A 13446-nucleotide genomic window follows, 5' to 3' on the forward strand; every position below is an offset into this window, starting at 1 on the left:
AAAGCAAATGTGTCAATGCAAATCCACTATCATATCAATGTAAAATTTTGCTACACTGTTTTTGTTCAGATTAAATATACTTTCAGACCAATATTCAAAGGATCATCTTGTTACTTTTTTTGCTCAAAGAGGACAAAGGTAACAGGTTTTTATTCATTACTTACAGACCTCGTGGTTGCATGTCCCTCACCATGTGGTAGAGCTCTGTTTAGGTTCTGTTGACTGTGCCCATCCTTGGCTCCAGCCAGCTAGGACAATCCCATCCCCTGCCATGGTGATTGCTTCTGGGATGCTCTATAGAGGCTGCAGTTAGTGTTGAAGGCTTTGTTTCAAGAGTTGCAAGATGGGTCACTCTTTCCATCTAGATGTGAAGTAAACCTGGCAGCTGCCTACAGCCATGTTGGTATCATCAGGGGAGAGAAGCCAGAGCTGAGAAAAATCACAGGGAGAGAGCCATTGCTCTGATGATACCGTGATCCTCTGGACCAAATTGTGTCCAAAGCTAGTGCACTTGGGGGCTTTTCTGTTAGGTGAGGCAATAACTTTTCTTGATTGAGTTGTTTTTTCTGTTCTTGCAAGTAAAATAATCTTAAGAAATACACTATGTAACCTTGAGCAAGTTTCATTAACCCCCTAAACTTCAGTTTCCTGATCTATAACGGGGGATCATATAATACCCATCATCTGTCATCTATTACTGCAACCGCAGTGAGGTGCAATAGTGCTTGAAAAATGCACAGCACAGTGCTTAGTACAAAGTAAGAATTCAATAAATTGGAGCTATTTTTATTATGTTTGGAGCTCTAGACACTGTGCTAAATGCTTTCAGTACATCATTTCCCTTAATCATCACGTCAACCTATAAGGTAGGATTTATTATCCCCATTTTACAAATGAAGAAATGAGGGTTAGAGGGTTTAAGTGACTTGCCCATGCCACCAAGAGGCAGAGATTTCACCAGGTATGATTATTTCTTTTTTTAAAAATCTTTTGACCAGATGATGTTGAGTGTACATTATCAGTAAAACGCTAATATGCCAAAAATGGTTAGGTATTAGGGACATAGCAGTAAATACACATATTTTCTTTGAGTTTAGTTTTAGAGGATACAGTCTTACAACTATCTGGATTATAAGAGATTAGATTGCCTTGGATTTACTAGCATCATGTTTCTTACAACTAAGCTAACCAGCCAATAACATCTAAATCTTACAGGCACGTATAAAGCACTAAAAGTAAGTTATGCAACTAAATGCAGGACATACAGAGGTCGTTTCCATGTACAACTTAAAGCATACATACACATATTACATTCCAATTGTTATTTGATTTCTCCTAAAACGCTGAGCTGAAAATGTAACATTTCTCTTACATTTGATTTCATGGGTTAAAAAAAATCTTTTTCATATGTACTATAAAGGTATTATCTCTATATTTTCTCTGCTCTTTCTGACATGATGTGAACTTGTATGTGGTTCTAGGAAGTATGAACAATTAGACGTGATAATGGAAGAAAAAAAATAGACTTAGGATCTCCACTATTTTCTTAGGAAAACTACAGGGAAATCTAATGGTGTGTTTTACTGTTTACCTGTAGGTGACATTCTCCAGATGTCTTTACATGTCATGGAGTGCCCGTGACAGAACATCAATCACTAGGGAGAGGAAAGAACAACTGTATGGAGAACAGTTAACCTGAACCTCTGCCTTACAAGTGTCGTCTTGCGGGCAGATCAGGAAATTCCTTACAAGCAATCTATAGTAAGCCCCGAGAAACATAAATAGGCTCTGGACTTGTCTTCTTAACAACTAGGTCAATATTTTGTCTAAGAAAATGTAATTGTGTCAGGACACACCCCCAATGAGAAGTCAGAGGCTTTCATCCTGCCTCACTCCAGACTTTCGATGTGAAGTTAGATGGAAGGGTCTGAGAGGAGGACCTGGAAAATCGTCCTAGAGATAATATAAGCGATCCTTGATTTTGTACTGAGGAGATTTTTATCTGTATCGAAGTCATACATGAGGAAGCTAACAAACAACTGAAAAGAGTTTGTTCTTTTTCTTTTGATAGCTTAGTTTTTAGATACCGAGAGTGTGGAAGTGGACAGATTTGTAGTCAGACAGATCTAGCTTTGCTCTTTCTAGATGAGAGACTTTGAGTATATCATTTAACCTCTCCAAGCCTAATTCTCATCGTAAAATGAAAATATAGGCATACCTTGTTTTATTGTGCTTCACTTTATTGCACTTCACAGATACCATGTTTTTTACAAATTGAGGATTTGTGGCAATCCTGAGTCACAGTTTCCCAACAGCATTACTTTTTAAGTAAGGTACGTACATTGTTTTTTAGATATAATGCTATTGCACACTTAACAGACTACAGTATAGTATAAACATAACTTTTATATGCACTGGGATGCCAAAATATTTGCGACTCATTTGATTGCTATATTCGCTTTCTTTCAGTGGTCTGGAACCGAACCCACAGTATCTCTGGGGTATGCCTGTAATAAAACCTGCTTCACAGGGTTGTGTAATACACGGGCACAGCTCATAGTAGAAACTCAATAAAAGGTAGTTTATTTCCCTTTGATTCTAAGAAATGATTTATTTGATTTAATGTCTGTCTTAGAAATATAACCTCAACATCACTGGACTTCACCAGCATGGGAGTACTAATAATACATAAATACTAATACATTTTTAAAACCTATTTCCACATTTAACCAATACAGTAATTCCTGGGTATCACTAGGGACGTGTCTTGTGCGTCTCTCATCTTCATTCAGCCCTTTGCTGATGTCTGCTGCCCAGGAAGATCAACTTGGGGGCCGCGCCTTGCCCCTGCGTCTCCTGGTGATCCTCAATGAGAATACGCTGGTTGTGTTTTCTCTGAGAACCCTAGAGATACCCAAACTAATACCGTCAAGAGGCCAAGGTGACATGACTTCCTGTTAAGACTTCAGTGCAACACAAGCACACTATGTATGCAGAGATGATCCTCTCCCCATTTTCTCCCTTGGCCACTTGGACCACAAACAGCACTACTTGTGCCTCCCTATGAAAAAAGCTTCTTCAGCTTCTTCTTAATCCCTCATCGGCCATAAGCAAGGACCAGGAATCTCTCTATCTCAAGGTCCCCTATTCCATATAATCCCACCCTAAAGCAAACCAATTTCTGCATATTTCAGACTGTCAGGTTCCCAGTTCATCATAACCATCCAGACTCTGAAATGCAGTTTAGGCTCAGCTGGAACCCTCTCGACAGTAACAATTACTGCACATTCTGATATTCTGATTCTTCATCCACTAGAGTTCTGCCCTCCAAATCAAAAGTATACAACAGAGGGCTTCCCTGGTGGCGCAGTGGTTGAGAGTCCGCCTGCCGATACAGGGGACACGGGTTCATGCCCTGGTCCGGGAAGATCCCACATGCCGAGGAGCGGCTGGGCCCGTAAGCCATGGCCGCTGAGCCTGCGCATCCGGAGGCTGTGCTCCGCAACGGGAGAGGCCACAACAGTGAGAGGCCCGCGTACCGCAAAAAAAAAAAAAGTATACAACAGAGTAAAATGTGTAATATAAATTTATTCTGTGACATCTTCCTCATTGAAGATATTTTAAAATAGATTAAAATATATCAATATTTTATGAAAAATAAATACCTAGTATAAGAATTTAGATAATACCTGTAATATACATGATTTGACCCTGAGTATCCTCTTTTTTTTTTCATTTCAAACAATATTTTTAAAAAAGTAACATGAAAACGATAAGGATTACTGCATTCTTCATGTATCTGGTGTCTCATAAATTTTAATTCAACTGCCAGTTCTTTTCTCAACTATACACGTTAATGCTATTTGCTTCTCGTTTTGAATGGGGAGAGTATCCATTTTCGGTTTAACAGTGATATTTAGGTCTTCTTTCTCTGCTTCTTCAAGAAAATTCTTCATGCTGAGTTTGAACAGTAATCGAGGGTCTGTTCCAGAAAGTGGTGGGCAATTACAGCTCTCTCTAATTTTGAGTGCCTACAAAGAAAGAATACAACACAGAATATATATACATATATAAATTAATTAAGGTTATTCCAGTAATTCCTAATATGCTCTATGTGAAACAATGAAATATAAGAATACATTCTGTATTTTTGCAATAAAAGGTATCTTAATTACAACATATGAAAGAGAACCATATATAAATTCATAGTAAACAGTTATATCTACATGATTTGTTTATATAATAAGATATCTGCAAAAAACAACTGTATTAGCAATGGCTGCCCACTGTCCTATTGGGGATAAATAAGGCTTCTTGGAAGTATCTCTACGATTTGTCAAACTCGAGCCAATCCTGAGAACATTATTCAGATTAGAGAATATCTGAAGACGCAGAGAGATTTTTTTCAAGAGAGAGAAAACAACAGAAAATAGATGTGAACATACTGAAAGAAGATATACATGACTGGGACAGTCTGGGGTGGAAATGATGCTAATAACCTAGAAAAGAAAGCAAATCAAAATCATGACAACTTTTAACTCCAGGAAAAATAAAACGATGCAGGGAAAAGTAAGCACAGTATACGACATGGCTCAGCTGTGATTAGTGTTTACAGTTTTTAAAAACTACATCTTTATCTAACCAAAATCACAACTTAACCATATTGGGAAGGGGGAGAGCTGGATACATGTGTGTGTGTGCACAGGGTGTGACAGTGGTAAGGGAGAACTTAATTCTCATCCTCTATGGGGGAAAAGAAATAGATAATACCTAAAACCGAAAAGTTAGGAAGTAGCAATATAAGCACGTTATACAGATAAGGTGGGAAGTACCAAAAGAATCATTTAATAGAGTTGCAAATGGTTACCCTTGAAACTGAAGGCGGGATAGGGAGACTGCCGCTTTAAGTACTAGCCTTAGAGAACTATGTGCTTCTTCAAAGCGGGTACACGAATGACTTTAAGACATGAAAACTAAAATAGCAATTTTTTTAAGGGAAAAAAGTCTTAATACCTAAGGGGTTTTAAAAGAAAGATGTTTAAGGGGAAAAGCTAGTTTAGGTTTTTACTCCTTCTAAATGTTTGATAGTGATGCATGTTAAGGGAGGAAAAGCAGGGGAGGGGAGAGTCAGTGCTTGGGGAGTAGGAAAGTTTTAAAAATGTAAGTTCTCACTGATAAAATAATGACTTGGAGCAGTGGGGAGAAGACCTAAAGGACAAGGACCTGAGGGAAGAGGTCGCATGGGTACCTAGAAGAAGAGAATTCCAAGAAGCAGCAGTGAGTGCCAGAACCTGAGAAGGGAGCATGGCTGGAATGCTGTGGAGGAAGCCAGGGCAGCTGCAGCAGAGGCGGGAAGGAGGCAGGAGCAGACTGCGGGATCTCACAGGTCACGCTGCGGATTTTGGGTTTTCCTCTGAGTGGGCCTGCTCCTGATATTTGTGGGGTCCATGGTCAGAATGCAAATGGAGGCTCAGATACCATATATTTAAACATCTAAAATGACTACATAAAAAAATGTTCTATTCTACTTTGAGGAACAGACAATCAAAATGACTCTGACGGGGACGTTCCTGGTGGTCCGGTGGTTGAGAATCCACGTTCCAATGCAGGGGACGTGGGTTCAATCCCTGGTTGGGGAACTAAGATCCCACATGCCGCGGGGTCAACTAAGCCCGCACACCGCAACTACAGAGCCCATGCCCCACCTAGAGAGAAGCCCGCGCACCACAACAAAAGATCCCGTGTGCTGCAACTAAGATGCAATGCAGCCAGAAATTAATTAATTAATTAATTAATTAATATTAAAAAAAAAGTAGCTGTACCTTTTTTAAAAAAATGACTCGGACAGCCAAGTACAAAATTAGAATTCTTTAATTTCACATGTAAGGTTGCAGGGAGCCTACCCCAGCTGCTGCCACTGGCCTGCTGTCCACTCCCTTCTCCTCCCACCCCTGGCCTACCTAGCACAGTGAGGGACCTTGTGTGTGTGCGTCCAAAGGAAGAGGTCCATGCAGGCCCTGAAAGCGGGCTCCAAAGTGTTTGGGCGAGGAATTCCACTATCCCAAATACCAGAGTGCCATGTGGTGAGGGCACAGGTTCTTAAAACGGACTACTCCCTTAGCTCCCATGGGAGAGGGGGCATGCAACCAGAGGCAAGCCAGAAAAGGGTCTTTTTAAATGGTCGAGGCCAGGGCAAGTGCTTGGGTCTAGGAGACCTTTGACCCTGAATGAGGCTATAAGTTACCAAAATAAACTGAAGAGGAAAAAGCATTAAAGTGAAATTCTTTGGTGATAGGGGCCTTGTCTGAAATTTCTTTGTATCTCACAATACAGTAGATTTAATATGTATTGAGTGTTAAATAAATGTTAAAGTAAATTGAACTGAAAAGAGGAAGAAAATGTTTCCCAGCTATAGCACTAAAGTAAAAAGAAATTCAGACCCTCAGCTAAATGGTGACCTACTGTCCAAACAAGGATACCTTTGGGAGTGAAAGGAAATGCTATTAAAATAAGATTTACACTGAGACATCAGGCATAAACTGAGACTGTCCTGTCAAAACTGGGACGTACAGTTTACTCTTGCTTTAACTCCTTTACAACCATGTTGATGTTCTTTTCCAAGTGAGAAGCCAACCTGTCACGGCTGCTACATCACATGCCTAAGGCCTTCCCTGGTATCAGTAAAGGGCCAGGTGTGGAGTTCAGCAGGTAGTAGCTGGCACAGCTGACTTTAGCAACGAGAGATGCAAAGCAGCAAACAAAGAGAAGAGTGCCATATCCTACAACCTTTTATGTTCAGTAAAAGCTCTTCTCTTTCCCTTAAATTATTTTATTCAGGACTTTCACATTCAACAAATATTTAGAACGTTACACTGAGTAAGGTGCTAGGTACACATTGCTCAGAACGAAGTCATGATCCCTGCCCTCATGCAATTTACTTTGCGTTTCCCCACGACTGGGCATTTGAATTGTTTCCATAGTTTTATAAATTACCCTGCTATGAAAACCTTTGTTTAAAAAAAAGATGTTATTTTTCTAACCTCCATTTGGGTTTACTTGAGGGAGACCCCCTAAAATAGAATGATCTAATCAAAGAGTAAGAATAGAGTATAATTTTTGTTATATAGGACCAGACTGCTTTCACCAGAAAGGCTTTACCACCTTATAATGTCATCGGTGTACACACATACCTGAGTTATTCATAATCAACAGAACATAAGATTTTATGATTTCTATCTAGATAACCACATAATTTCAAACCTCAGAATCCTTAGAAATCATCAGTTAAATTTTACAGAGAAGAAATTGAGCCCTAGAGAGGTTAAGTGACTGGTAGGAAACAAAAAACTGCTTAGCGTTTGTTTATTCACTTGTAATTGCCAAAATTGGAAGCAACCAGGATGTCCTTTAGTAGGTTACTGCATACCTGTGATGCGAGCAGACAATGAAATATTATTCAGCACTAATAAGAAATAGTGCTGGCTACTTTTATGGCTTTTATCAAGTCATAAAAAGACACGGAAGAACCTTAAATGTATGTTTTTAAGTGAAAAAACAAAAGCTAATCTGCAAAGGCTACCTAGTATATGACCCTAGTTACATACATGACATTCTGGAAAAGGCAAAACTATGGAGACACTAAAAAGATCCATGGTTGTCAGGGGCTGGGGGGAAGACAGGGAGGAAGAGGCAGAGCAGAGAGCATTTTTAGGGCAATGAAACTACTCTATGTGGTACTATAATGATAAACACATGTCATTATACATTTGTCAAAACCCATCGAATGTACAACACTAAGAGTGAACCCTAATGTAAACTATGGACTTTGGGTCATAATAATGGGGCAATGTAGGTTCAACTAGTGTAACAAATGTAGCACTCTGGTGCAGGATTTTGATAGTGGGGGGAGCCTGTTTCCATATGGAAGCAAGAGGTAGATGGGAAATCTCTACCTTCCACTCAATTTTGCTATGAATCTAAAATTGCTCTTAAAAATAAAGTCTGTTTTTTATAAAGCTGGCATGGAAGTGCTGATAAAAAGGCTTAGAAAAAAGGGATTAGAACACACTTTTGTTGTTTTTAATACTTTTGCATTACATGTACTAATGGGGTTTTTTGTTTTTTGGGTTTTTTTTTTTTTTTGCACCACATTACATGTTTCTTGAGTAAATCTTTTACTGAATAAAATGCACTTTGGAGATGTCTGAGCTACATTTCCTTAATTGCTAGAAAAACTATACATACTTTATAAAGGTTTTCTGTTACTGTTTGTTCATCTGTGAACTGTTTTTCTCCTCTACCCATCAAGCAGAATCCTGTTACAGACCACACATATTTCCACCAAATCTTCACCTGCTTTGCATAGTAAGATTTTATTGCATATGTTGGTAAAATATTCTTTTCTCACTTTCATTTCCACATTAATTTTATTACATTTTGCCGTGTCAACATCTTTTATTTTTTATAAATTCAAATCTTAGTAAATATGCCTTCATCTCTTTTAAAGTAAGCAATGTTTTCCCACTCTACAGCTAGAATATGCCTTTCTATTTCCTTTGTTTTCTGTGTTTAACTTCATGCACTGCACATAATAGGTACTTAATAAATGCAGGCTGAATTTTAAACAAACATTTATAGAACACAAGCTATGAATAAATGGTTATGATAAATGTCATAAGAAAAACACTCTTACGAGTTTACATTCTAAGAGAAAACAGGAACACACTCTCATAATAAGAATATACAATTCTAAGAATCCCATGTAGGGCTTCCCTGGCAGCGCAGTGGTTGAGAATCTGCCTGCCAATGCAGGGGACATAGGTTCGAGCCCTGGTCTGGGAGGATCCCACATGCTGCAGAGCAAGTGGGCCCGTGAGCCACAACTACTGAGCCTGCGCAACTGGAGCCTGTGCTCCGCAACAAGAGAGGCCACAATAGTGAGAGGCCCGCGCACCACGATGAAGAGTGGCCCCCGCTTGCCGCAACTAGAGAAAGCCCTCGCACAGAAACGAAGACCCAACACAGCCAAAAATAAACATACAAATAAATAAATTAATTAAAAAAAAAAAAGAATCCCATGTAAGATCTAGAGTTAAATATGGGATTATGGGATTAGCCAGCCTAAAGATTCCAACTAGGAGTAAAAGGAACTAACATTTACTGTTCATTTTCTGTGTACCTGGCACTGTGCCAGGCATTTTGCCTGTTATCTAAATTGGTATTATGATATGAACCACTTTTGAAATCTTGGGCTCAGTGTTGAATACTTATCATTAAAGTGTCTTATAAGGGAGGGAGGGAGGGAAGGAGGCAGGACCTTACCCCACAAACATACAAGTACATACATAAAACATCCAGGACTTATTGCTATCCTAATATTACAGATGAAGAAAGCTGAATGCTAGATTAGGTAGCTACCTCAAAGTTAGGTGAGTGGGTCAGATTAAAACCCCAAACTCCTTAGACCACTGCTATTTTTTCACTACTTCCTATAAGCATTCTTTTCCCATCATGGACTATTAATCTGCTGCATGCTAAACTTCTGAGAGAAGGTAACTGTTATTCAACTGCATTGCCCAATTTTTCTATTTTTAACACAATATTTTATTACTTACCTTTCCTATTATTACCATCATGCAATAATTTAACAAATATTCGCTAAGTATCTCAGAAATGGTCTCAGGCATACGGATATAGCAGTGAAAAGGGGCCTTACATTCTGGGGGAGGAGACAGATAATAAGTAAACAAGGGAACTTTAGTTAAGTACACAAAGAAATCAAACAGTAAACTGCGTTACAGAATGACTGCATGGAAGAGAGGCTATTGGAGATGGGGGGATCAGAAAAAGCCTCCCTAGGCACATAACATTTGTGTAAAGAGCTGAGGGAAGAATGTTCCAGGCTGAGAAATCGGCAAGTAGAGGGGTTGTAAGGAGGAAAGAGGCTCCACGTGAAATAGCTGGAATCAAGGAAAACCTGGGGAGAGTGGCACGTGAAAAAGCTGGAGAGGCAGGCAGTGGCCAAATTACATGATTTAAAGACCAAGTAAGGAGTTTGGATTTTTATTCAAAGTTAAATGAGAAACCACTGAAAGCATGGGAATGACATTAAAAAGAGCATTCTGGCTACTGTATTGAAAATACGTTGTTAGGGATTGAGGTGAAAAGTGGAACAAGAAGATTAAAATAGGAGATGGCTGCAGTTAACCTAGGGAAGAGATGATGGTGACTTTTACTAGGGCAGTAGCAATGCTGATGGAGAAGGGAATACATCCCTAATGCCTTGTGGAAGCTGTCGACAAAATTTTCTAGTTGGCAAGATACAGAGAGGAAGGGAAGAGAGAAATTAAAGATGAGTCCTAAATTTCCTCCTCTGTGTTAATAGCTTCCTTTATTATGCTGCCCATGCATCTGAGGATAGTTTACTTGCTCACTGTAAATCATTATTGTTAAGCAGTACTGTATGGTTGGCTGGTTAATGACACCAGTCCATAACTTCTTTTAAAGGTGTTGTTCTTATCAAATTGTCAAAACAAAATCTTTTTACTCACAAAATGATTAACATTTTGCTCTTCAAATAATTAACAATGCCCCGTTCTATATTTTGAAGCTAGAATTAATTATTCACCGAATATTTGTTCTTTGAACTTTTAAAAAAATTCTCCAAAGTTAATCCCCATCAGGGCTAGGTGTCCTTTTCTCTACTTATTTGTTATGACTCTTTGGGTTTCTAATACAGTTGTTTTCATTTATTTAATTTAATTACACCTTACCACTTTCCTCAAAATTTAATTTGAGGAGGTTCATTCTAGTTATAATGTCTACTTCTAGCTGCATCCATTTTGGCAATACTCACAAACACACACACACTCATGCATGTACACACTTCATTTCTGATTTTGACCTGGCCCATTAACTAATATCCAACTAAAAATAACATTCTTCGAAGTATTTTTGGTTCTCCTGTGTGTTAATTATTGTAGCTCCTCTCCTGATCATATTTACATTTCATTCTTTGTCTAACTAACCAATGATTCTCACTTTGACTAAATTTTCCAAAGAAACAACTATTGTAATTTTGCTTATTTCTGCTTAATTTTATTAATGGTATTTTCCCTATCTGGGACACATTACTCTATTTCTTTTCTCTTCTTCTGTCTTATTAATATAGACATTTAAATCGATAAAATTTCCTTTACAAATCAGTTTCACAGCAACCCATGAAAACATAGCTATATCACTGCTCTTATTGTTTATGGATTTCTCTCTTGCCTTATACACAATTTTAACTTTCACCCATCTTTTATTTTTGTTATGCTAATTTTAATGTACTGTGTTCTGACAATTTGAACCATAACATTTTTTATATTACATACACATATTTTTTGTCCAAAAAAGTTGTATGACCAATATTGCTATAAAAGATTTACGCACATTTAAGAAGAAAATATACATCTATTTCCAAGCATTTAGTCTCTAATGTCGGTTAAATCTTATTTTTGTCCTAATCAACTCATTTCTTTGTTAATTCCTTTACATGATCTGTGGTTTTCTAAGAACAGCAGGGTGCAAGCTATAATCACAATCATATATAAACAAACTAAACTATATATTTTATCTAATTCTCGAGAGTCAGTGGATTCTGTAAAGAGCACTACTGCTACTGAGCACTTCACTGACATATTGTTTTATGTGTTTCATTTATTAAGGGATCTTCCACCTTAAAAGAAAGAAAAGTTGGTTTGGCTAGATACCATAGCAAAGTGTATTAGCTCCACTGGTTTCTGTTTGGTTGGTTGGTTTTGTTTCTTTCCCCCTTAAACCCTTACAGTTCTCCAAAGTCTGAAAAGTAAGATCCAAAGTCATTCTTACTATTGTTTTTAAATTTTCTCTTTATACCTTGGCATCTTTAAGAGCCTATCTTTGCAATGACGATTAAACACTTGATAAAGTTAACTATATAGGGATGTTCATATCAGGCTTCTCATGCATGATGCTCTGGGATTCTTCTAAAAACCTATCTTTAGAAATGTTATCTAAATCAAAAAATGGATATAGAAACCAAAGTCAAAGAAATAAAGACATGAATGAATCCTTACCGCTGTTAATGCAGTTTGGATTTCCTTGTGTCTTCACTATGCTTCCATTGTTTAGACACTTTTTAGCTTTGGATGTTTTAATTTGGTTGTGCTATGTTCCTCTATCTCCAAGCATCAATGAGTCTTTGCTCTGGAGCATCAGATCTTCTCTTTACAACCTCCAATGAAAGTTTTACAAGCTTCTCTGCTGTATTCACAAGTTTAGCAATTTTTTGAAATGGATGTATCTTACATTTGTAAAGTCATTCTTCTTCTGTCACTTTCAATGTAGTTAAGTCAGCCTTATCATGCCAGCTTCACGTGGGGCTGCTTCTGTAGTTTTCATCACCTAGGCTGTCCTCTCCAATGAAGTAACATTTTTAAATTAGACTGAGATTTGAGATTTGGTTTTGTTTTTAAGATTTTTCTACTCTTTGAAGCTTATCTTACTGGGGGGAAATGGGCATTTCAGGGGCTTTGTTTTTTGGTCGTTATTGTTGGATTTAGTTTAGACGAGGGTCTTTGTGGTGGTATTAGTTAAGGACACTCAGACACTACCTAGTCTTTTAAATACAATTACCTATGATCAACTTTCCTTTCTTGCCAACTCTTATGCACTCATCATCATTCTGATTTTTTTTAAAAATCTGTCTTACCTACATCTTTTTTTTTTTTTTTTTTTTTTGCGGTATGCGGACCTCTCACTGTTGTGGCCTCTCCCGTTGCGGAGCACAGGCTCCAGATGCGCAGGCTCAGCGGCCATGGCTCACGGGCCCAGCCGCTCCGCGGCATGTGGGATCTTTCCAGAATGGGGCACGAACCCGTGTCCCCCGCATCGGCAGGTGGACTCTCAACCACTGCACCACCAGGGAAGCCCTTACTTACATCTTAAATCTACTCTTGAGTAGGAGAAAAATGTGGCTGCAACATCTTTTATTCCGTTAGAGTTGACTTGGCTGGTCTGAGTTCCTTCTTCACTGTTCTAATTCCTCCTGAAGACACACATTTAGCTAAGCCTTTAGAGACAGAGGAGGATGATATTTCCTTAATCAAAACACTTCTCAGGTTGCTAAAGAACTGGATCTTTTGCAGAGTGCCAAATCACCACTCCACAATCACTTGCTGGTCATAAGGGGGAAAACCACATTTCCAAAGGAGGCGTTAAGGCCATCACCATCCAACGCCCCTGATCAAACGTGACATCACTAAACATGGAGCAGCCAGATTAAGAGAATCCTGATGTGAAGCAATATGAAGCACAGTTGCACAACCTATAAAATATTCTTGCCAAAAACGTAACTTTCACTTATAGGTATACAGAGAAACAAGTTGCTCAAAATCACCAAGAAGCAATCAGATAAATCTAGAA

The 13446-nt window shown here is 38.4% G+C and overlaps 1 protein-coding gene across 4 annotated transcripts in view; it reads right to left on the minus strand.

Moving 5' to 3' along the window:
• Positions 1 to 300: 300 nt before the first annotated feature.
• Positions 301 to 13446, minus strand: part of OMA1 (OMA1 zinc metallopeptidase) — a 76589-nt gene continuing 63443 nt past the window's right edge. For 3 of the 4 annotated variants that reach the window (XM_067726318.1, XM_067726316.1, XM_067726317.1), the window contains exon 9: positions 3569 to 4031. In XM_067726318.1, coding sequence (XP_067582419.1) covers positions 3822 to 4031 — 210 coding nt within the window. In that variant the 3' untranslated portion in view covers positions 3569 to 3821. Of the gene's footprint in view, positions 430 to 3568; positions 4032 to 13446 lie in introns of those variants that run through there. The other variant, XM_067726320.1, reaches the window with a different exon arrangement.

Source organism: Pseudorca crassidens, chromosome 2 (genome assembly GCF_039906515.1).
Source record: "Pseudorca crassidens isolate mPseCra1 chromosome 2, mPseCra1.hap1, whole genome shotgun sequence".
Lineage (NCBI taxonomy): Eukaryota > Metazoa > Chordata > Mammalia > Artiodactyla > Delphinidae > Pseudorca > Pseudorca crassidens.